This window comes from Oryctolagus cuniculus, chromosome 10 (assembly GCF_964237555.1).
Source record: "Oryctolagus cuniculus chromosome 10, mOryCun1.1, whole genome shotgun sequence".
Classification (NCBI taxonomy): domain Eukaryota; kingdom Metazoa; phylum Chordata; class Mammalia; order Lagomorpha; family Leporidae; genus Oryctolagus; species Oryctolagus cuniculus.
In genome coordinates this window covers 105,243,793-105,267,295 of record NC_091441.1, presented here as the reverse complement: position 1 = coordinate 105,267,295, position 23,503 = coordinate 105,243,793, and the positions used below count along the sequence as shown (strand labels likewise).

Here is a 23,503-nt window from a genome sequence, read left to right as displayed (position 1 = left end):
AGCAGCTCCCCATGATGTCAGCTGCTTCAAGGATGTCCCAAGGATGAGCAGAGGTTCCCCCTTCCCCTCGCTGACCTTGACTGCAAAAGGCTTGACCAAGTGACACAAGTGCGGTCAGCAGCCCGTGCTCAATGAAACGCCTCTTGGGACCACAGTTTCAGCAGGGTCCTGGGCCCCTCTGCCCTCTGAATGCCTAGATCCCAGGACCCCCTGGCATCAGCCTTATGGGCAAACAGAAGTCAAGGTGCAGGAGGGAAGGGTGCTGTGCCTCTGCCCATCCGAGTGCCCCCACCCTCTTAGGAAGGAGGGGCAGGGAGCACCTGGTGGTCAGCTCCTCCATCTGGGATTCCACAGGCACCTGGGAGAGCTGGGCCAAGGGTGGGTCCTTCTCGCTTCCTGTCCAGTTTTGCCTGGTGCTGGAGGTTGGCCGACCTGTGGGGCAGCAGAAGGCACTTTGTGTGATGAGGCCACAGCTCTGTGCAGTGTCCTCCTTCCCCTCCCCACTTGCTCACTTCCTGCTCCTCCGCTTGGTGAACCATGGCGCCTCCTCAAGGGGGTACGGCGAGGGCTGCCTCCCTCCAGAAGCCCTCCCGGGTGCCTGCTCTGCACTCTCCCAACCACAGCTTTGGCCTCTGCTCCAGCCCTGGCTCTGCCTGCTCTGTTCCGAGGTGGCCCCTCGCCTCACTGTCTCCACCTTCACAACCTCCAAGTTGCAGGAAATTTGTTTCTACCAAGAGGAGCCGGTTGGCCTGAAGTCTGGCCTGCAGGCTGAGTCCCTGTCTAGGCCATCACCGCCCCTGATGCCCTTGTACCACTGGGTCCAACCGCCAGTCCCCAGCCTGGGGGACCCAGAAAAGAAGGCAAAGCCCGGCTGGTGGGGAGTTTGAGCTACATCTTGGTGTCAGGAAACGTCTGTGCCAAAATGGCCCTCGGTGCTGCAGTGGCCAGGAGGAAACCCCCAGCAGCAGCAGACCTGGCTGTCAGGCCCCTGCTCAGCCATCAGCCTCTCAGAGCTGGTCTCCTCTCCGCACATCGAGGGCTGCACCTGCTGCCTCTAGAGCACCGGGAGGCCTGAACGCAGTCACCTCTGCACACTGGGAATTCTGCATCCCCGCCTCCAGCCTCAGGCAAGCCTTCCGCTAAGCTGCCACCACAGTGCCCTTACGCTGGTTCCTCCTTCAGAGACTTTCCCTCTCCCCCCACCTCCACCCCGGTCTGCTCAGGTGTCCACTGCGGGGGACTGAATTAGGCTGGGGGCTGGGGGAGGGCAGTGTTGTGTCACAGCACAGGCAGCAGAGCCACACGGACACTGTCTCTCAGGCAGGTGCCCCCACCGCCCAGGCAGGAGCAGGGGGATTTTCCTGCCATGGCTTAGCTCTTCCGGGTTGGAGGTGAGTGAGCCTAGAGAACCTGTTCCCATGGGCCCAAGGGGGCCCGCAGGGCTAAGCCTGGGGTCTCCTCCCCACCTGGACCCCCAGAAAGCCCCTGGAGTCCTGGGAGTGAGCAGGGGGCACTGAGGACCCTGGTGCCCTGGTGCTGGTATGTCCCTCGGTACTGTCCCAACTCAGGGAACAGGGGCCTGAGTGTCCTCGGCTGTGGGGTGCTGGGGAGTTGAGAGACAGTGCAGGGCCAAATGGTCGTTCCTCCATCCAGAGCCTGCAGGGGTGGGCTGGGCACCTCACAGAGAGGGAGGGAAGCCTAGGTGCTCCATGCTGCCGTCTTCCTCCCTGGGCACCAGCTATCCCAGGAATCCCTCTGGCCCTGGGATCCCGCATCGGCAGCTCGCCCCAGCCCACGAGGCGCTGAGGCTGCAGGTCTGGAGCATGCACCTGTGCATGCAGTTTTAGATGGATGGGTCTCTCAACTAAGGACAGGGTCCCCAATTGCAGCTCCGGATGGCTGCCTGTGCTCTGTGCCTGGGGCTGGTCAGTGGGGCAGGGGCTGAGGGGACACGTGTTCCCCTAAAAGGTATGGAGCAGCCGTCTTAAGGCCACGAGGTGGAGGCAGTGTGGGGAGGATGGCGGGGCTACAAGACAGAGGAGTGGGGGTCGGGGGTCCCCAGCCCATGAGGACTTTAGCCCTGCTTAGATGAGCCAGGCCACTGCGGGAGGCAAAAGCGGACTTGCTCTCTCATTTCAGCCACTGCCCCCAGACCCGCTCTCCTGAGGACCTGAGGACTGGGGGCTGGGGGCTGGGGTGGGGCACAGGGGAAGGTGGCTGAGGGCATTCAGGGCTCCCTAGCTCTGACTGGGAGGCAGGGGAAAGAGGTGAAGGGTGGGCAGGCGCCTCCCTGATGGGAGCTCCACTTCCCGCGCTTCCCTCCAAGAGGCCAAATGGTGCGGGGAGGGCCCCTCCATCATCAGCAGGGCCGGCCCGGGGCCCTGGCCCCTACCTGTCCTGCCCTTGGGGGCCGCCCGCCCTGGCTCCAGGCGCAGCTTCTCCAGGTGTTGCTCCAGCAGCACGGTGCGCAGCCGCTCCCCCTGCAGCTTCCTCTCAGACTCCAGGAGCTTGCTGTTGCTCTCTTCCACCCTGGGCACAGAGAGCGGAGCTGAGGGCTGCCTCACCCTTGGCCGCCAGGGGCAGCCCCGCTCCCAGCTGCTCAGGTTGGGTGGACAGGTGGGCACATCCCACGTGGGTGGCGATGGGACCTGTCACACCACGTAGTCACACCACGCGTGCTTTCAGAAACCTAACAGTGCCCCCTGCACCCTACAAGGCGTCAGACGAAAACCTCGGCAGCTGCCCCCAAGCCCCACCACTCCCAGTCCCTGCTGTCCCGAACCAGCTATTAGGATGCTTTTCGTTGTTTTCTTTGAATATTCACTGCCATCTTTCTACAGACGCGTATGCGTCTATGTTTTGTTGGGTTTTTCCTCTTCTAAGGCTTAAATATAATCTTTTGATTTCCTGTCATGCAACATGAGAATTTAGTTTTATTTTAGTGAAGCGCTCTCTCCTGCCAAGCAGAACTGCCTCTGCTCTTTCTGGCTGAATCGATTTTCGAGGGCGTCTCTGCCATTGCAGCTGCAGCAAACAAGCACAGATTCAGCAGCGGAGAACAATGCCGAGCTGTTCTCTCACTGATCCGCAGGTCAGGGGCCTGGCAGGCTCTTCGGTTTCTCTGCTCCGGGTTCCACAAGCCAAACTCAAGGTGTCAGCTGACTTGGGCTCTTATCTGGAGGTTCTGGGGGCCAGGCTGCTCCCAGGCCCGTTCCGGGTTTTGCAGAACCCAGTCTGAGGTAGTGGAAGGACCACGGCCCCTGTTTCTGGGGGGCTGTTGGTCAGCTCCTGGTGGCTGTCCTTCCTTCAAAGCCAGCTGGAGACCCTGAGCATGCTTTGAGTCTCTCTGACCTCTTACATGGCATCTCTCTGAAATTTCTCTGCTTTTAAGGGATCAAGTGATTAGATTGGGCCCACCCGCTAATCCAGGATAATCTTCCTATTTTAGGGTCCATAACAAGAACTGTATCTGCAAAACCCCTTTTTGCTGTGTGCCCTAAAGCACCCACAGGTGCAACAGCTGGGAACAAGGGACACGGCACCCAGTCCTGTCCACCCCAGCGCGGGTATTAGGACGACTATTCAGCGCTGGGACGCGGAGTGCATGAATGACGGCATTTCCTTCCTTAATAAACGATGTGCTTCTCCAGGGGTTGGTGGCTACTTTTATGCTTAGTGTTTTCCCTCTGATATGCCCGTCACAAGTTCACAGAAGACCTGCTATTGGGTTATTTCCCCTGTAGATCTGTTCGCCCCCACTGGGGCTTGGCTCACAGCCTTCCTGTGGCTCCCGATGGCATGTCACACCTCTGTGATACCCCACAGGCTCAGCAGACGACCAGAGCCCCCTAGGAACAGCCCCACAGGGATACACACACACCTGCCCATCAGAGGGGCAGCGCTGAAGCTTACAGTGTGGGAGGGAGTGGTCTTTCCATCCTAGTGAAGGGTAAAAAAAAAGAATGGCAAACCTTGAACTCTGTACTAACACAGTCTACAGCTACTAGCACCGCACACTTAAGCATGTTCCTCCAATAAAATGGTCCCCGGCGAAACTCTAATCAGAGATCTTGAAGATAAAGTATGGGGATTATTCCAGCAACCTGAGTCAAAATAACCCAAAAATGGCAGCTGCCAGTGAACTGACAGGAGCTGAGGAGGGCAGGGGAAATCCAAACAGGACTTCAAGGGGGAGAGAGGAAGGAGGGGAAAAGCAGTAATGAGAATATAAAAACATTTCCCTGACCTCAAAAACAAGGTCAGAGTTTTTCAGATGAACAGAGCTCAGTGGGCACACACGAGCACCAAGGACACCCGGCGAGGCCCCGCTGGGAGACAGACCCCACAGCCCAGGGTGAAGCAGAGCATCTCACAGCAACACAGCCGGCACCGTTCTGGAGGGTGTTAGTGTACAGCCACTGTGTTAAGGCACTGCATACTCATTATTTCACTTAATACTCTGAGCAACCGAGAAGATGGGCTGTGTCATGTCAGGAACAGAAGCAAACTCTGAAGTATAAAACACGTTGTCAAAGATCTCCCTCTGAGGTATCCTTTTGTAATAGCCTTTATAATGGACCAGTATATGTGTTTGAAAAGAAAAAAAGAAAAACAGCCACAAAAAAAGAGCAACTCCACCTCCAAAAAAGACAACTGGCCACAATAGGTTCTTGAGAGAGTTCTACCCAACCTCTAAGGAACTGGACATTCCTAAAAACAGACAGCTTTTCCTAAGTTTGTAAGGGAGTCTGATTTCACAGTTAATGATAAGGTAAAGTGTGTACAGTTCCCTACTGCTATGTAGCAAGTTACCAAAGATTAGTAGCTTACACTAGAAAGCATTTCCAGAAAATACAGGCTGATCATTCCCAATCTGATAATCCGAAATCCGAAATGCTCCAATTATGAAACTTTTGGGCCATGGACTTGACACCACAAGTGGAAAACTGCACACGACGAAACTTTGTTTCAGGCACAAATTTCTTTAAAATATTGTATAAAATTATCTTCAGGTTATGTGTATATGAAGCATAGATGCATTTCATGTCTAGACTTGTGCCCCATCCTCAAGACGTATCATTATGTCTGTGCCAGTTTTCACAAAAACTGAAATTCAAACCACTTCTGGTCCCAAGCATTTCAACCTGTACAAGTATGAAGAACTCCTGAAACCCAACAGCATAAGGATCAACAACCCAATTGAAAAGGAGACAAAAGACCTGTATTTCTCCCAAGAAGATACCCAAATGGCCAATAAGCACATGAAGAAGCGCTGAGCACCACCAGTCACTGGGAAAGGGTACATCCAGACCACCGTGTGAGGTCACCTCACACCTCCTAGAACGTCTATACACGAAAACAGGGGAAATGCTAACACGTGTTGGTGAGAACCGCTGGACGCTGCTGGTGGGATCAGAAAACAATGTGGCCAAGGTGGGAAACAGTTTGGTGGAGCCTCCAAACACTAACCGTAGGGTGGCATTGAGTGCAGTGGTTAAGACAACTGCTCGGGATGCCCACGTCCCATATCAGGGTGCCTGGGTTTGAGTCCCAGCTCCTGATGGTGAATGCCCTGGAAGGCAGCAGGTGATAGCTCAAGTACTTGGGACCCTGGCACCCACATAGGAGACCTAGATAGAGCTCTGGGCTCCTAGTTTTGGCCCAGCCCAGCCCTGGCTATGGTGGGTATTGGAGGAGTGAGCCAGCAGATGGAAGATCTGTGTGTCTGTGTGTTGCGGCCAAATGGGGAGTGAACCAGCGGATGAAAGACTGCTCTCTCTCTCTGCCTCTCCTTCTCTCTCTGTGTGTAACTCTGACTTTCAAGTAAAATAAATACATCTTAAAAAAAAAAAAAACAGAAAACAATGCATACAAGGCTACTGAAAAACATGCTCCTCCTCACTTCTGGTCATAGCAAAGCAGGTGAAAACAACGAGATGCTGGTGTTCCTTTGCCAGTTTGGCAAAAATGGCAAAGATGGATAGAACTTAGGGCAGGTGAGGATACAGAGACAGGACCAATAGTTTGCACTAGTGATGGGGATATAAAATAAGCCACTTTAGGAGTGCAATTTACCATTATTTGTGAACATTTTAAATGTGCGTGTTATTTCACTCAGGCATTCCACTTTTAGGAAGTTGAGATAAACTCTCACAAAAGTACAAATCTGTGTTTAATGTGAGTCCATATTTAAAGGGATGTGTGTCATGTATGTGAGTATATACAAATACCTCTGTGTGCAGATTTGTGTGTGTGTGTGTGTGTGTGTATTATTGGATGGGAAGGAACAAAATTGGGAAGTTTTAATAGCTCTTATCTGTGAGGAACTGAGGATTGCAAAAGGATACTTTCTGTAGTAAGTATACACTGATAAAAGGCAAACTTGCCATAGCAGAAGGCAGAGGTTTAGAAGACATAAACTCGGGCTTCTGTAACGCAGCGTGCACATGAGCTCTTTGCATAACTCTGGAAGTCTCCCAAGAGTGCCTTGTTGCAACAAGAGGATGAAGGTGGTGTCTACCTGCAAGCCCAGGGAAGTGGTACAGAAGCCTGCCGTCTGCCCGGGCCTTGCAGTGGGGGCGGGGACAAGCGCAGCACTCGGCGTCCAGAAAAATCCTGAGCCAATAAACTAGCATAAAGTACTTATCAGAGACCATTGGCACCTCCAAAGTCCCAGAGAAACAAATGAGGGGGGCAGGTGTCAGGGCATAGTGGCTTAAGTTGCTACTTGGGATGCCCACATTTCCTGTCGGAGTGCCTAGGTTCAAACCCTGCCCCTGCTTCCAATCCAGCCTCCTGCTAATGTGTACTCTGAAGGCAATGGTGATGGCTCAAGGACTCAGGTCCCTGATACCTACATGGGACTACCAGATGGAATTCCTGGCTTTGGCCTGGCCCAGCCCCGGCTATTGTGGGCATCTGGGGAATGAACCAGCAGATGAAAGACCTCTCTTTCTCTGTCTCTCCCTCTCTTTGCCTCTCAAATAAATAAGTATTTTTTAAAAAGAATATGGAAGTAAAATGTTAAAAATGGTATATATCAAAGACACAAGTGCAGAAATCAAAGTTAAAATATTCTAAACTGGGCTGCCTCTCTGGCTCAGTAGGATAATCATCTGCCTAAGGCACCAGCGTCCCATATGGGCACCAATTCTAGTCCTGGCTGCTCCTCTTCCAATCAGTTCTCTGCTAATGGCCAGTGACAGTAGTGAAAGATGGCCCAAGTGCTTGGGCCCCTGCACCTGTGTGGGAGGCTTGGAGGAGGCTCCTGGCTTCAGATCAGTTCAGTTCCGGCTGTTGAGGCCATTTGGGGCGTGAACCAGTGGATGGAAGATCTTTCTGTTCCTCCTTCTCACTGTCTGTAACTCTACTTCTCAAATAAATAAATAAAATCTTTTTTAAAAAAATTCTAAACTTGTTCTAGTACTCAAATTTATAATAAAGAAATTCATTGACTTTAGACTTGCTAAATTGAGGTTTTTTTTTATTCTAACTTGAGTTTTATGTTAAAAGTCAAGGGTAACTACTCAACAGAGATAGACTGTTATGATTTCCAAACTCACAGAGAAAGAAAATGAAATAAACCTCAATCAGTCCAATACAAGGGAAAAGAAAGGAGAAAAGGGAGCAAAGAGCAATGATGACAGATGGAAAATATTAAAGAAGGTGATCAAGTAATACAAAAGTGAAAATGTACTTAATCCACTGTTCACAGAAATTCCCAGACTAGATTTAAAAGCAATCCAGCCACATGCTTCTTAAACACAAGACAGAGGCAGAGACTTTTGACATGCAGGACTAACCAGACAAGGCCCTCCTGTGGTAAACAATGAAAGAAATGGAAAAAATATAGGAAATAACTTGCTTTCAGAAAATGGACACTGGACACAAGACTTGAGAGAAGGGAAACAGATGACATGAGTTCTACCACCATCCTCGCTTTCTACCTGAGGCCCTTTCTGACCACAGCCTGGGGCCTGAGAGGAAGCCAAGCAGAGCAAGTGGCCTGCCTGGGATAGGACATGAGACTGGGGTACTGGGCAGGGGAGGGGCTGAGGCAGCTGAGATTTGTAGGGCAGAGTAGGGGAGAGGCAGAGGTGACACAGAGAATACCCTCTCCCTGTGCAAGACTGGGACAGACTACAGATAAAGCAAGGAGTCCATACTGAGGACTCCAACAAAGGAAGTCCCCGCACTTTAGGATGGAATTCCAAATAGGTTGTGTGTGGCAGGGGTGGGAGTCAGGGTGGGGGACAGGTCTGAGGACAGAAGGTGCCCAGGCCTCCCTTTCTAGTTAAAGCAGCCCAGGGAGACAATACTTGGGTGGAAAAGGCAATCTGATGGACTTGGGACAGCGCCACAGAATGAACCTGAGGATCCAAACAACAATGGTATCTGTGGACAGGGAGTGGCAGGTGTGATCCCAATCCTGCCTGGAGACGCCCCGGAAGATACCGGGTCCCCTGGAGGAGAGGCGCCTGCTGAGCTGCCAGCTGGATGAGGCCATGGGGAGCAGAAGGAAGAACCGACTACCGCGCCTGAGGCTGTGAGTCTGGGATGGTTTGTCAGGTCACATGTTTATCGTGCGTCACCCTAGGGAAATGCCAGCGAAAGCCCCAAGTGGAGGTGTGTCTGCCATTTGGTAGACTGCAGACTTGCATCATCTGTTAGGCTTCAATTACAGGGGGAAAAAAAAATGTTCCTTTTCTCAGATACCTGTTTATCTGAAATCCAGATCCTTTGTATGCAATGCATGGAAAGAAAACATGGAAGCTGACCACTTCTCCCTGTTTTTACCTTCTCAGCACCCAAACTCCTGCGGCAATGGTTTCCCTTTGGCAAACTTCCCACTTCAGTCAGAGCAGCCTCACTGGTGCAAGGACTTGGGAGCAGCACAGGCCAGCTGGGCCTTCTCTCCCAGAATCCTCTGCACAAGAACTGAAAGCCGCCGGGCCTGTGTCACCCTAGGGGCCCAGGAGACACTGCTCAGGGTTCTGCTACCATGATCCCTGCATCTTCGTGGGTTCTGCTCCTGCCCTGCGCTTGGAGTCTACCAGCGCCTCACAGAACCTGCCTCCCCCAACATCTAGCCAGAACTGGTTTCTACTGTCTGTTGTCCAAGAGCCCTGACTGATGCATAATACGGCCCGCTGAGGCCAAAACTCAGTGGTGCCCAGGGCATCTTTCAGTGCGGAGGCCATACGGTGCGGCCACATGTTGGCCTGGGCGCCTGCAATTCTTGCCAGAAGGGTTGCTTGAGCGAGCGCTGATGCATCTCAGTGGAGTTCTGTCAACAGCCCTTTGGAGAAACTGTGCCTCCCAGTCCATGGCCCAGGCCACGCGCTTCCTTCCCTGACCCCCAGGGAAGTCTCTGCTTCCTCGTCAGCCCTGCTCTTAGGAATTCCAGATGTCAGTCTCTCCTGTGTCTTCCAGTAGCACCGGGCACGGTGCCAGGCCCTCAGGGGTTTGCGCTGCTGGTGGGTGGATCTGAATGACTTACCTGCTCTCTCTCCTGATGTTCCCACCTAAGGGCCACATCCCATGTGACAGTCCCATTGTCACACAGGTGACATGAGTGCACATAGGATGGGGCTGCTCCTTGGGACAGATCACACTGTGACAATCAAAGCCCCAAGATCACAGGGCTCCAAGTCATGTCTGGGGCTGCCCTGGACCAACGCCTCTGGGAGCCCAGCTGGCCCCAGGCCCCAGTCCCCAGCCCATGCAGGTGCATGTGGAAAGAGCCTCCCCAGACACCATGTGTTACCGTTTCTGCAGGACGTTGACAAACTCGGTGAGCCGGTCACGCTCCACCTCTGCAGCCTGCCACAGGGCCTTGATCTCTGTCACTTGTGCCTGCCAGCCTTTTTGCTCTGGAGAGTCCGAGAACCTGGGATCAAGGTGGAGGGCAGAGGGCAGAGGTCATCTGAAGCCTGAAGACATGGACTTAGCCCTTTGGCCATGGGAAGGACGGGAAGATGGACTTGCGAGGGTTCTGAGAGAGACACAGAAGGAAGCACTCTTCGCTCAGCTTCCACCTCGTTCCCGGCCCAGGTGAAGTCCTTTGGCCTTGCTTAGCTGGCTCCAGAGCCAGACCCTGCCAAGCCTAGAGTTGCATTGGGCCTTCTGTCCACCCAATCCAGGGTGGGATGCGGGGCTGGGATTAGACCGGCTGCTATAGAAGCTGGCTCTTGGGGGCCAGAGGTACTCAGACTGTGTCCCTCCCAGCCTGTCTTAGCTCTCACTGTGTCTCCAGCCTTGGCACCAGGCCCATCCACTTTCATGGAGCCTGGACACCCGGTGAGTTTTTCCCAGCCCTGATCCAGCTCATCATCATCGCATCCTTCCTCGCCACCAGGCCTGCCAACCAGCCCCTTGCCTGCAGACTGGGGCCAGACAGAAGGTGAGCTCTGCCCCCCAGCCCTCTGGAGCCCACACACGAGTCCTGAACAGTGCTCTCTGCCTGGGGGACAGCCTGGGTGACCCTGTGGAGGGGGCAGTGCACCAAAGGCTGGGCTGCAGCCTCCAGGTCCAGAGGCTGACTTGCTCTGTGGTCTTGGATAGATCTCTCCCTGTCTAGGGCCCCAGGTCTCCCTCTGAAAGCGAAGCGGGCTGGGTGAGGTGGGCCCTGAGGACTGCAGACTTCGGCTCGCTCTGGCTCCTCATATGCTCTGAGGCCTTGCTGCTCAAAGCCTGGTCTCCGAGTCAGTGGCCATGCATCACTGTGAACCTTGTTAGAAACACAGAAGAATCAGAGCCTGCAACCAACCTGGCAGGGCCCTAGGCCATTTGTGTGCAGGCTGCAGTTTGGAAAGTTCTCCAGTCACCTCCACCATTCTCAACTGTGGGGAGAGGGGGAGCAGCAGGAAGGGGGCTGACTCCCTCCCCCACTTGAATCCCAGGCACCCCATTGGGGTCACCTGAAGGTAGTGGGTTCAATCTGTGCCAGTCCTAATGATACATTAGGGGGTCTTCAAAAAGTTCATGGAAAATGCATATTATGTAAAAATTTTTTTGCAGACAAATAAACTTATCATTCCATTCCATTTTCCCAAACTTTCTGACGTCTCCTATATGCTCTGGGATCACTCTTGTTGCTGGAACTTCTATCCTGTCACCAATAAAGGGGACATAAGGTCCACGAGGCAAGGGCCCACACATGGCTGAGCTCGGCCACTACTTGTGTGCTGTGCAAGAAATAAGCCGGTGATGGGGCCAGTGCTGTGGCTCAGTGGGTTAACACCCTGCCCTGAAGCGCCGGCATCCCAGACGGGCGCCAGTTCTAGTCCCGGCTGCTCCACTTCCAATCCAGCTCTCTGCTGTGGCCTGGGGAAGCAGTAGAAGATGACCCAAGTCCTTGGGCCCCTGCACCCACGTGGGAGACCCGGAGGAAGCTCCTGGCTCCTGGCTTTGGATCGGCACAGCTCCTGGCTGTTGCGGCCATCTGGGGGGTGAACCAGCAGATGGAAGACCTCTCTGTCTCTACCTCTCTCTGTGACTCTTTCAAATAAATAAAATAAAACTTAAAAAAAGAAAGAAGCTGGAGAGCCGGCAGTGTGGGCAGCTCCTGTGTCCCTGTGGAGCACAGAGGTCACAGCTTTATCAGCCTGGAAGAGACTTGAAGGGACGTTGTGCCCTCCTCCCCGCTCCCGCTCCTGGGAAGAGAGCCTCAGAGAGACAGCCTGCCCGTCTCCCTGTGCTGTGACAAGGCCTCCACACCCCCAGCAGTGTGGCACGTGCCCTGGAGCTCAGTGTCAGCCACTCTCCCCCACATGCCCTTGTGACCCCAGCCTGATAGGGTGGGGCAGCTGCAGGGCTGGCCACGGCCCAGGGTCTCTGTGCTGCCAAATGGCAAGCTAGCAAGCGCCTTGAGTGCTCGCTGGGAGACTGCTTGCCTGGAGCCACAGAGCGAGCCCAAAGTGGGACTGCGGCCACTCAGAGGCCTCGTGCTGGGAACCTGAGTTGACCTGCCCGAGGGGTCAGGTGCGGTGCTGATGGCAGGAGCACGGCTCCAGTGGACAGGGGGCAGGGCTTGGGATAGGGCTCAGGGGCAGGACAAAGCTACCCTTTGTCTAGAAGCTGGCAGTGAGAACAAAGGGCCCATTAAGCCCCAAGGCTTGATTCTATCAACAAAGAGGGAGCCAGAGAGCTGAGGGGGATATCCGTGACTTCAAGTAGGAACCCATTTGACCTGAAATTCTCCCCCTGGAGCCTGATTCTCAGAGAGCAAGAGATGGCAAGGGAAGTTTCTGGAAGCCAGGCCCAGGAAGATTTCTCATGTTAACTCCCTGGTAGCAGGGAGGGACACTGGACAGGGAGTCAGAGGCCAAGATTTCTCGTTCCGAAGCTGCTTACTTTATCACCTTGGACAAGACCCTGGACTACCCTGACCCCCTCCGTCCTTATGCTTCACCTGCTCCTAACGGGATGAGGATACTGGCAGAGCCATCAAGGATGGGAAGGACTGCGAGGGCCCAGGGGTCATACCTGGATGAAGGCCCATGGGGACTGGGCAGGGATGGCCTTGTGAGAGAAGATTCCACCAGCGTGTGGCCTAGGCTGGTCACAGAGCTGTGCGAAGGCAGAAAGGGCCCATGACTGCGGGAAGGCATCGGGCCCCACTGGGCCTCGCCTCACTCTTCCTGTGAGGCAGAGTGGGGCCAGCAGGGGGGCCGGGAGCTGAGCATGGGGCCACTGCTGGCCCTCGTGGCAGCCCAAGCCAGGCACCCCTGAGGATTTGCTGCCCCCTTCCCCCCGAATTCTTGCTTGTGCAACATGAGACAGAAGTGGGGCCTCGAACCACCCAAGGGGCAGATGTATTTTGAGGCTGGCTCAGAGGGGCTATGCCAGGGAGCGCCAAGCAGCCAATGTGCTCCTGAAGTAAGAAAGTCTGGGCCTAACTGGCTCACTCCGGTGGATGCAGCGGGAATATAATGGGAGAGGCTCTGACATGGAAGAATGGAGGAGGGGTGTACTTATGTTAACATGCAGGCGTGGCTTCCCACCCATCAGGGCGGCAGGAAACGCCCTTTCTTCTGAATAATTAATGTTCACTTCCCAGTCCCCTCCAGCCCATTCTTTTTCCTTACCGAGAAGATCCAAGCCGGCCGACGTGATCACCTGCGGAGGCCGGGGACTTGGTCAGGCCTGGGTCCTCCAGGAGCCTGGGATTGGCGGCGCTGACCTCCGGCCCGTGGGACTCCTTGCCCACTTCTTTACTCCGAAGATACTGCAGGGCACAGACGTGGGTTCTGTGCTCAGGGCTTTGGCTCAGAGGCCTGGAGAAGGGAGGAGGGGGCCTGGGCTGGCTCTCAGGCTTTCAGGGGCTATGAAAGAGGCTTCTTTTCAGGAGTGGAAAGCGAGGTCTGTGTCCTGAAGGCAGCCCTTGCATGACAATGCCATCCAATAATGCCTCTCTTCAGTGCAGTCACTGGGCCAGGAAGCTCTTTTACTTTTGGGTCCCACCGGGAGCCACGCACGCACGCACGCAGGCAGGCCAGGTCGGCAGCCCCCATGAGTGGATGAGCGCCAGGTGTGCCCTGGGGTCAGCTGTCTTCATCAGCTGAAGCACCTGAACCTGCCAGATACCTGGAGCCACAGCGGGCAGTGGGGTCTCAGCCTGCCCAGGCCCCCTCGCCTCCCCCAGCCCCTGCTCCTCCTGGGTACCTGGTGGCACTGGCCTAAAGGAGGACCACAGCGGGAGGTCAGGCCACCGCGGACAGTACCTGCGAGGCCCTGATCTGGCATGTCCCGAGCCCCAGGCACTGGGAGAAAACCAGCAGTGTGTGCCAACTTGTCTAAAGGGCAGTGCTTGGCCCCCAGCCGGCTGGTGGCCTTGTAAGGAGGACGAATCTTCCTTGTGTGCCTGGAGCAAGGGCAGTGGGTGAGGTGAAAGTGCTAGAAGTTTCCAGCCCCTCTCTGGTGGGTCTGGGATAGAACAAGGGGTGAGCACTGCAAGGCGATGCCCCTTACTGCCACATAGACTGCTTCCTGGGCCTTCCTCCTGCCCCAGGCTCTCCCTCAGTCCTGGAGGAGGAGGGGGCTTCAGCAGTCTCCACCAAGGCCAGGTGGGACAGGTGGTCCCAGGTGGGACAAAGCAGGCTGGCCAGCCAGTGCCAGCCTGTGGCTAGGCCCGGGCCTCTTGGGCTCCCACTCCTCTAGGAAGCCCACAGATGCCAGGAAGCAAAGGGTGAGGCTGCTCTGGGTCCGCCCTTGGCTGCACAGCTAGTCTGCCTGTGGATGAGGGGCCATGAGGCCCCGTGCCCCTGGAGACCTGTGTGCCTGTCACGGAAGCCTTCTCCCCAGAGGCTGCCGGCTCCCCTCCCTTCACCTCCTCCACTGCTACGGCCTCCACAAGCGGGAGCCCCAGGGAGCGGGAGCTGCCTGGCCCCCAGCTGTGCCTCCAGGCAGCTGGGAGAACAAAGCTGCTCAGGAGCCCTCTCGTTAGATGAGCATTTACTGTGTGCTTGGACCGGGGCCAGGTATGGGGGCCTCTCGGTCTGCACTTCCTCAAGGGGAGTCTGGGGGAGGAAACAGGCAAAGACCTCCTGGTGTGAGAAAAGTTTGGCTTGGGGTGCTCAGGCAGCTAGGAGAGCACCCAGGAGGGGCACGGAGCACAGAAAGGGGTCCTGCCCATGACTACAAGACCTACAGGCTGAGGGGCAGCTGACCAGACATAGCTGGTGGACAGGGAGGGGAAGGCCTGGAGCGAGGAGACGCCAGGAGCATGTGAGGAGCCAGTGTCCTTGCGGCCTGAGTGCAGGGTGGAGGGGATGAGGGAGGGGTGGCAGCAAGAGTGAGTCAGGTGGTGTTCTGGATGGAGAAGTGTGGTTTTGGTCCTGCCTAGAATGTGGATGCAATGGCTGGAGCCCTGGATACCCTCTTGGACCATGAGGGGTGAAGGCCACAGCTGGGGATGGGAGAAGGTGAGCTGGACAGAGTCTGGATCCTTGAGGGCTGGGTGAGGCTGATGAGGGTGGCAGGAAGCCATGGAGACACTACCAGGTTTGCGTGCCCAGCAGGAAAGGTGTGCACAGAATAGGCTGGGGAGTGAGGTGCAGCCAGGAGGGATGTGTCCTGGCCTGAGGTTTCTCAGCCGGTGAGCCTGTCAGCACATGCGGGCGCCCTCCTCACCTGCACGCTGAGTTGCCCGATCTCCAGCTCCAGCTGGCGCACCTTGGCCTCCCGCTCAGCCACCACAGCCCGCAGCTGGGCCACGAGGCTGCTGCTCCGCTGCGCCTCGCTATTGAGCTTCTGGTCCCGGTTGTGCTGTGACGCTCGTGTCTTTTCCTCCTGCAGACTCAGGCTGCCCAGAATCTCCTGCAGCTGCTTGAGCTGGTTCTGGGGAGGCCAAGCAGGAGGGCAGGCAGGGGTCAGCCATGGCCCTCAGGCAGGGAGGGGCAAGGGCAGATACCCACCCACCCCCTGGGCTCACAGGAGCCTAACAGTGTGACTTGACCATTCCCTGGAGGAGCAGGAGCACGGGCCTGCCTCCGTCCTCCACTTCCTTCTCCCTGCACGGGGTTCTCAGGGACAACAGAGGTCAGAGGCGGCTCTTTACTGGTGGGGGAAACCCCTGGTAGGACAGAAGCCTGACCCTCTCCTGCTGGGAGACCCACCCTGCAGGCAGAGCGCGGCTCCCTTGAGTGAGGCTCCGTCCTCTGGAAATGCCTGCAAGTAGGCTGCCTGCCTGGGGGCCAGCAGGGGGCACGAGGTTGGCGATCAGGAATGGGCGGGAAGAAAGCAAGGCGCAGAGAGGCTGTGGGCACACACATTGCTGGTGACCGGCGTGGCTAGGGTGCAGCTCTAATTGTGCCCCATCCAGTGTAAAGGGGGGTGGCATGCAAGGACCTAGGAGGGCACCCAGCCCTGCGTCTTGTTTAAAAAACTGGCTGCTGGGGCTCAGAGAGGATTTGCAGCTGGCCCAGGGACATGCGGTGAGGTGGCAGGCCTGTCTCACTCGCCCTGCCATCTGGAATCATTACAGATGAGGTGGGTAGCTGAGCTGGCCCGACTTTCCCAAGCACCACCCCTGGTGTTATGGGCACAGCCTGGAATTCAGACACTGCATGCTGGGGCACCTCGGGCCCCAGAGAGAAAAGGCTGGGCTGTGGGGTCCGGAACACAGTGTGGGCTTGCAGGTCAGTGAAGGGGTAAGTGGCTGGCCAAGCCTGGTTTGCACTTAGCCGTGCGGTTCTGGATGAGTTACCTAACCAGTGAGAGTCTTGGTGCCCCCGTCTGTGGAATGGGTTTACAACACGGAACCCCAGGAGGCGTCCTGAGGCCTCCCCATGATAAAGTACCCAGAAGGGGAGGGGCCCAATGCCATCAACAGACAGGAAGCTGTCCTGGTCCCTTGGCTGTCCCTTCTACCCCTTCCTAAAAGCTAACCCAGAGAGGGCTCCCATCTCCTTCCCACCTCCTTTGGGGGTCCACAGGCCTGTGGCTTGCACCCAGCACTGCCAACCTCACAGACCTCACAGTGAGCTGCTCCTGGCCCCCAGGTGGGTGGCACTGCAGGGTGAGTGAGGGCACTGTGGCTGGGGCTGGGCCCCAGGTTTCTGCGCGGGCCCAGGAACCCAGTCCCTGTGCTGCCTCCAGCCGGGCCATACCAACAGGGCGTCGATGAGCTCGTCGTCGTGCCTGCCCTTCTCTGCCAGCGTCCCCAGCTGGCCGCGCAGGGTCTTCACCTCGTTCGACAGCACCTTGTTCCGAGAACTCACGCCCTCGAACTTCTTTCTCAGCTCTTCCACGTCTCTCTGCAGCGTGTTCCGTTCATTAGCAAGTTTCTGGGGAAAGAAAGTGAGGGTGTAGCAGCCAAGGGAGCTTTGGCCACCTCTGGCCCCAGCTCCCAGATGGGAGAGGCCCTGGGGACAGGTAGGGCCGCTTGTCGAAGGGCACAGAGAGGGTCAGTAGAGCTGGGGCTCTGACGCCCAGCCCAGGCCTCTCGGGGATGTCAGGCGCCTGCAGCTCCCGCCCTGGCCCCAGCACGTGACGCCGGACAGCACAGAGCATGACTGCACCTTGTACATCAGCTCCCGGGCATGCCTCAGGCTGTGTCCTCCCAAGAGTACACCAGCCCCACCCCTCAACACATCCCGGGAAAGAGAAACGCCGTCTTCAGTGCTGGGATCAAACGAAGCCTCTCTCCACCAGGAGCTGAAAGAAGGGAGCCCCCGCCTGCCACTTCCACTGCCACCACTCAGCACCACGCCCCACAGTGCGCCTGGCCTGGTTGGCCACAGGCAGGAAACTCGCACAATGCGCATGCCTTTGCAGTCTCGCTCATTCAGTCCTTTTTGCTGTCATGTTTCCAGTGCTTGGCACTCTGACAAGTGCTGGGGTACAGCTCAGAACAAAGCAGAGCCCTGTCACCCAGGAGCTGGCATTCCAGCAGGGGAGACAGACATTGTTCACAAGTGGCAAATGCAGGGGCTGGGCACTCAGCCTAGAGGTTAAGACACCAGCATCCCATGTCAGAGTCCAGGCTGTAGCTTCCTGCTAATGTGCACCCTGGGAGGCAGCAGGGGAAGGCTCAAGGAGTTGGGTCCCTGACACCCAATGGGAGACTTGGAATGAATTTGGGGCTCCTGGCTTCAGCCTGGCCCAGTCCTGGTTGTTGCAGGCAACTGGGGAGTGCAACAGTAGATGGGAGGTATCTCTCTCTCTCTGCCTTTCAGATCAATTAAAAGGGGGGGGGGGAGCCTGTTGTGAAAATCACCCCATAGTAGCTCCAAACATTCTAGACCATCAGGTGTGCGGAGGGAGCAGGGAGATGGGAGAGGTAGGCAGGGCAGGTCCTGTAGAACCTTCCGTGTCAGCCAGGGGCTCTGGCTGTTCTCAGGAAGGTTCACACAGGCTCACTGAAAAGTGGGGGGGGGGGGGGAGGATGTGGTCAGGGAGGCCTTCTCTGGGGGACATCTGGGCAGTCTGAAGGAGAGGAGGGGGAGACGAGAGGTCTCGGGGTAGAGCTACAACCCGTGATGGGGGCAGAGGTGAACTCTCTGACAGTGTGTACGTGGGGGTGCAGGGTGACTTCATCCGCCTTGATCCTGAGGGTTGGCTCTTGCTGGAAAAGTGCTCAGACCCTCGCTGAAGTGAACGATGGAGACGCAAAATGAATGAGATGCAATGAATCCGCGGGACCAGGAGCCCTTTGTGGGAGGCAGTCAGAGCTGTGCCGTGGACGCACTCCAGGCTCCGGTGGGCACAGGAAATCACTTCCTGCTCCCCGCCATGGTGGCTCACCGTCAGTCCAACCGTTCCAGCATTCGCTGCTCTCTTCTGCGTGGCTGTGCAAGTCCGAGCCGGGTGCATTCCAAGCCCAACCTTTCCAAATTGCAATCCCCCTTCCACCCTTGAGCGCACTCCCTGGCAATCCTCCAGAATTCTTCCTACTCCGCTCCCTTCCATTTCTTACTGGTGACTGAGCCCCGGAAGGTCCACCCTCTGTCACAGGTGTCCAGCCCTTCTGCTACAGGCCTACTGTCCTGCTATAGTCTCTTGGTCACATCTCAAGCGGATTAGTGCCCAGGAGTCTTCCAACCCTCTCACCCCCAACCCATGTGATCTTCCGCAAATGCACGGCGCAACATGTCTTTCCACAGTGGAGACTATTTGGTGGTTCCACTGCCTTCCTGAGAACAGCCAGAGCCCCTGGCTGACACGGAGGGTTCTACAGGACCTGCCCTGCCTACCTCTCCCATCTCCCTGCTCCCTCCGCACACCTGATGGTCTAGAATGTTTGGAGCTACTATGGGGTGATTTTCACAACAGAGTCTCCTGATAAACAGGCCAAGCCTCACTGTTGGGAAGCCTTTTGCCAGGGCCACTCAAGCGGGCCTGTTGTTCAGCCCGCCAGCACCTTCTCCTGCTACTTTCTTTGAGGGGGAGGGTCCCTCCTTCCCACTCTCAGTTCAAGCTGGGGGAGGCTGACTCATTCCTTAGACATGGGGGGCCCAGTATCTGAAGCGTAGCCAAGAAAGCACCTGGTATATCCTTAGCCACAACGATCAGCTCAAGGATGAGCACACGACCCAAGCCAGAACCATGATGCTCCACTCTGGGACTTTGTTGGTTCTAAGCCCTTGTTGGTGGTAGGAGGTGGTGCAGGATTAGAGGATAGAAGCTGGGACCACCAGGGGTCCCCCTGGGAGGGAGTGGAGCCAACCCGGAGAAAGTGGGGGCGACACCAAGACTCCCAAATCACTGGATCTACCTGTAAAGCCTGAAGCTTGACCACCACCAGACCATTCATTCTGCTTAGGGCCTGAGCCCGGAAGAGTTAGACTTGGGATGTTTTCAATCCAGCCAGCGAGGGGGCAGCCCCTGGTGCTGAGTGCATCCCCCTTATCTCCTTCAGCAGCCCCCATACCTCCTAACCCCATCACCCCTCTCAGGGCTGTGACCCTGCCCCTCCTTGGTACGAGGAATTTCAGCGACAGCACCTCCCCAGCACCCAGCACGGGGCCACCCACAGTTGATGCAATGGACTCAGGGGGAGGCCCCAGGCTGGGGGGGCAGGACGGGAGGAGCATGCACACAGGTGCCCCCTGCCTCCTGCCCAGGAGGGCGGGCTCCAGCATCCGCCCACAGTCTCAGAGGCCCCCAGGCACGCCCACCACCCTCTGAGCTCCTCCCAGCACGGGTACCTCCCAGCTCTCCTGTTTGTCCCTTTCCAGGTTGCGGATCCTCAGCAGGTTTTTCTCCTGTGCCGACAGCTTCCTTGGGTCAGAGCAGGCAGACAGCTCATCACTGGTGGTCCCCGCCGACCGGCTCCGCGTCTGGCCCAGCTGCTTCTCCAGCTCTCGAACCTGAGGGCAATGAAGCTCATGGTTCGCGGGCAACAGTCACGGACGCTGCCACTCTGAGGTGCCGTGGGAGACCCACCGAGACTGAGGTTGAACCACTGTTCGAGATGGTGGCGGCCCCACACGAGCAGCACTGTGGTGGGACGGTCGGAGTCGGCTTCTTGAGAGAAACGGGGAACAGACAACACCCCAGCTCCGAGGGGCCATGTGTGGCTAGGACAGCAGGTCTCAGCACCAGGAAGCTGGCGCTAACGGATCACCCAAGACGCAGCAGGAGGGTGTTCCTTGGGAGATGGGTGGGGGGGGAAGGGGAACATTCACATGAACTATTACAGAGGGAGAGTGGGGCCCGGAAGCTGAGAAACTGGCTCCCAGCTTCATGGACTGTGTGCCTGTGCTGTTAACTTCTCTGTGTCTCAGTCCCCTAGTCTGTAAAATGGGCTCAACATACTCTGTGTAATGTTGTTGGGAGGACTCTGCATCCCATACTGGTCTGAGCCTGGAAGACCTCCCCAAGCCCCGAGAAATGACTAGTTCTGGGGCCCAGAAATCAAAGCTCCAGGGCAAAGGGCCTGGGAATATGCATTTTAATCAAACCTCATGGGTGATTTTTAGGGTTAGGCAACTTGAGGAATCCCGAGATGCCCCGGGTGAGGCCCTCAACACGGAGCCTAGCACACACGGGCTCTCGGCAAATGGCAGAGAGAACAATGGCTTGACCACACTGGGGTTTTAGCCGGGGACGCCTAAGAGCCTTGTTCTCATGATTTCCGTGTCGGCACAACCAAGTGATGGGAGACAGTGGGTAAACCTGAGCAGGAGAGGAGGTGCCCTCACTGGGCTCACCTGCCAAGGGCAGAGACTGGCCTGGAAAACACCTAAAAGTGCCCTCGTGTGGTGCTGTGTGGTGATGCCATCTAAGTGTCCACCAACACGAGTTCATACTTGAATCCTTAAACATTCAACCTCCTAACAAGAATATCCAATGTGCAGAGAGCTTATTACAGCCGGGCGCTGTGCTGGGTGGTTTACAGACATTATTTCACTTAACCCCACAACAACCCGATGAAAAAGTGTGACCAGCCCCATTTCACAGGTGAGAAGACCGAGGCACAAGGAGATGAGATGATTTGCCCGAGGTCCAGTGACAAAGACCAGGCTGAAACTTATTGGGTCTCTTGAACCCCAAGGCCATATACTGGGCACCATCAATTACAGCTTTTGTTTGCTTGCCTTTGCGATTTCCCTGCTTTGTGCTGGCCTCAGGGATCCCACAGCAGACCCAGTGGACTGAAGTCACCAGGAACGTAACCACTAAGGCCCTGGGAATGAAGGCGATGTGCTTGGCACGGAGTGGAGCTCACACACCTTCCCCTGTGTTTCTCAGTGTGAGGAACCGGGACAAGCCACAGCCAACCCTTGTCTCTCCAGGCCAGCAAGCCAGGCACTCCACGGAGCACTTGCTACGCATTGACCACTGACCGCCTCAATCTGCCCAGCCACCCCCGGGGCAGGTCCACATCACACAAACGAGGACACGGAGGCACAGAGTGGCAGCAGCGTGCCTGAGGGCCCACAGTGCGCAGGGGAGGGCTGGGACTTGAAATCCATGCAGCCTGGCTCTGGAGGCCCTGCTCTTAGCCTCTTTGGGTTCTCTCCCAAATATTTAGAAAACAAAGAAGGAGACGAGGCTACGTTTTCACTGGGTTACGAGAACGGCAAGCATTTGGAGAGGACTGGAAAAAGCCTCCCATCATAATGGTCACGCAAATTTACATGGACTGGGTGGGGGGGAGGGGGGACTGCCTGGAGTCACATAAATTAAACCAAAGGCGTTGGCACTGGTGGAGGGCCAGTGCCTGGCATGTGGTAAGTGTTATATAAGTGCCTGTTCACTGAACAGCAAATGAAAACCAGGCTGGCTGGGGAGAATGGGAAACAGCAGCCTTACCAGAGGGCTCTGCAGGACCTAAGGCCTTCGCAGGGTTCTGTGGGCGCACGTCTCTCGGGTGAGGCAGGGCAGGTCTTACCAGGGTGGGAGGGGGGCACTGGAAGCCCCTCTGTCCAGGGCCCAGATGTCTGGCGACTCACTCACCTTGCTCTGCAACACGAGAATCTGCTGAGCCCGACCCCTCCAGGTGCCTGGCGAGGACAGGAGCTGCTGTACATTCACGTCTTCCCCAACCTCGCTGGCCAAGACCTGAAATGAGGCAGGGTCATCAGTGTGGCCAGGAGGGAGGCTCCAGCAGACCCTGAATCCTGCTGGGTGCTCAGAAGCAGGGCCGGCTGCCAGCAGGGCCTCCCTCCCACTCAGGGCACAGCCCTCAAGGACCAGTTGCCCATGTTGTAAGGGCTGGTCTTCGGGAAAGGAGCAAGCCCATCACCCCAGCATGCCTAGATGCCGCCACGGCACTGCCAGCAATGCCCAGAGACTCTAGATCTGGACACGCGCTGGGGTGAGTGCCTCAAAGCCGACCAACACCTGCTTCCTGAACCTGATCACCTGTCACCTAGAACTGAGGTCAAGCTGGATGGTGACAAGATATTTATGGCCGCTGGGCCTTGCCCTCCATGAAAAGGCCACTGCCAAGTCGGCCACGTGAGCGCGGGCGCGGCCGGGAGGGGGATTAGCAGATGGCGACCAGGCTGCTGTGCTTCGAGGAGGGCTCAGCTCCATGGTGGCCGAAGTGCGGTGTTCAGAGCCCTCTGGGGCTGGCCCGAACCCGATCCAGAGTACCCCTCTCTGGCGCCTGTTTGCACAGTAGGACACTGGTTTTGGGAATCTTGGCCAGGCTCAATGGTTCCCACAGGGTAGACAAATGCCAGAGAATTCAGTATGTAAATACAAATAAATAACAAACCAGCCGGGCCTGTGTCCCAAGTCTGAGCATTCTCCTTTGAAGGGGGCCTTTAATATACAAACCACCTCTTGGTTTTCTGCTGTGACAGACAGCAGAGGCAGGGGGCAGGTCTTGGTAGGCGTCTGGTCAAAGGCGCCCTATTGAGTGGAGGCCTATGATCTACTCTGGACCCGGACGGTGCGGGGCAGGCTTGGAGAGCTCTCCCTGGGTGCACGGCACCGTCCTCCTCACTCCAGAGCTGGGCAGCACCACAAGAGCCTGTGACCACCTCCCCGCTGCCTCATCACAGGCCACGGGACCTGGAGCTGACCCAGAGCCCGCACGATGCCCAGGGGCCACGCTCTGCCTGCTCCAGGACAGGGCCCACCGGGCAGCCCCGAGCCCTGGCTCTGGAAGACCTTCTGGGCTATCCGGAGCTCCTGCTTCGCGGCCTGGATCTGGTTGCGCAGGTCGCTCATCTTCAGGTTCGTGGCCGTCAGCCTGTCCTGCAGGGCTCTCACCTCTGGGGTCTCCAGCTGCTCGGGAAAGACAGCAGAGGAAGCGGTCACTTTGTCGCCTGCACAGTGATGACAGCAGCAGCCCCTGCTCACCCAGCTACACGCCGGGCCCTGAGCTAAGCACTGGACGTGGGATGAGCCACTGAGTCCTCACTAACCCTTGCGGTGCAGGTTCTAGCAATGCACAGTGGAGGCTGGAGGGAGGTAAGTCCTGGTGGCTTGGGCACCCTGGTGGGGGAAGGTGGCACATGGGCTCGAATCCCGGCAGCTGCACTTTCAGGGTTGAGCCCTGAGCTTAGGGTGCCATGCCCACATGTGCGGAAACGTGCCAAGGCTA

The 23,503-nt window shown here is 56.7% G+C and overlaps 1 protein-coding gene across 3 annotated transcripts in view; it reads right to left on the bottom strand.

The window, feature by feature from the left end:
- The window catches only part of CCDC13 (coiled-coil domain containing 13), a 49,376-nt gene that overhangs the window by 4,517 nt on the left and 21,356 nt on the right, over positions 1–23,503 (bottom strand). The window contains exons 6-15 of one of the 3 annotated variants that reach the window (XM_002713056.5): positions 23,068–23,184; positions 21,904–22,008; positions 19,650–19,811; positions 16,611–16,787; positions 15,133–15,339; positions 13,089–13,228; positions 12,487–12,570; positions 9,767–9,889; positions 2,393–2,529; positions 321–432 (exon numbers count right to left, since the gene is read on the bottom strand). In XM_002713056.5, coding sequence (XP_002713102.1) covers positions 321–432; positions 2,393–2,529; positions 9,767–9,889; positions 12,487–12,570; positions 13,089–13,228; positions 15,133–15,339; positions 16,611–16,787; positions 19,650–19,811; positions 21,904–22,008; positions 23,068–23,184 — 1,364 coding nt within the window. The remainder of the gene's footprint in view (positions 1–320; positions 433–2,392; positions 2,530–9,766; positions 9,890–12,486; positions 12,571–13,088; positions 13,229–15,132; positions 15,340–16,610; positions 16,788–19,649; positions 19,812–21,903; positions 22,009–23,067; positions 23,185–23,503) is intronic. The other 2 variants (XM_008260244.4, XM_008260245.4) reach the window with 2 other exon arrangements.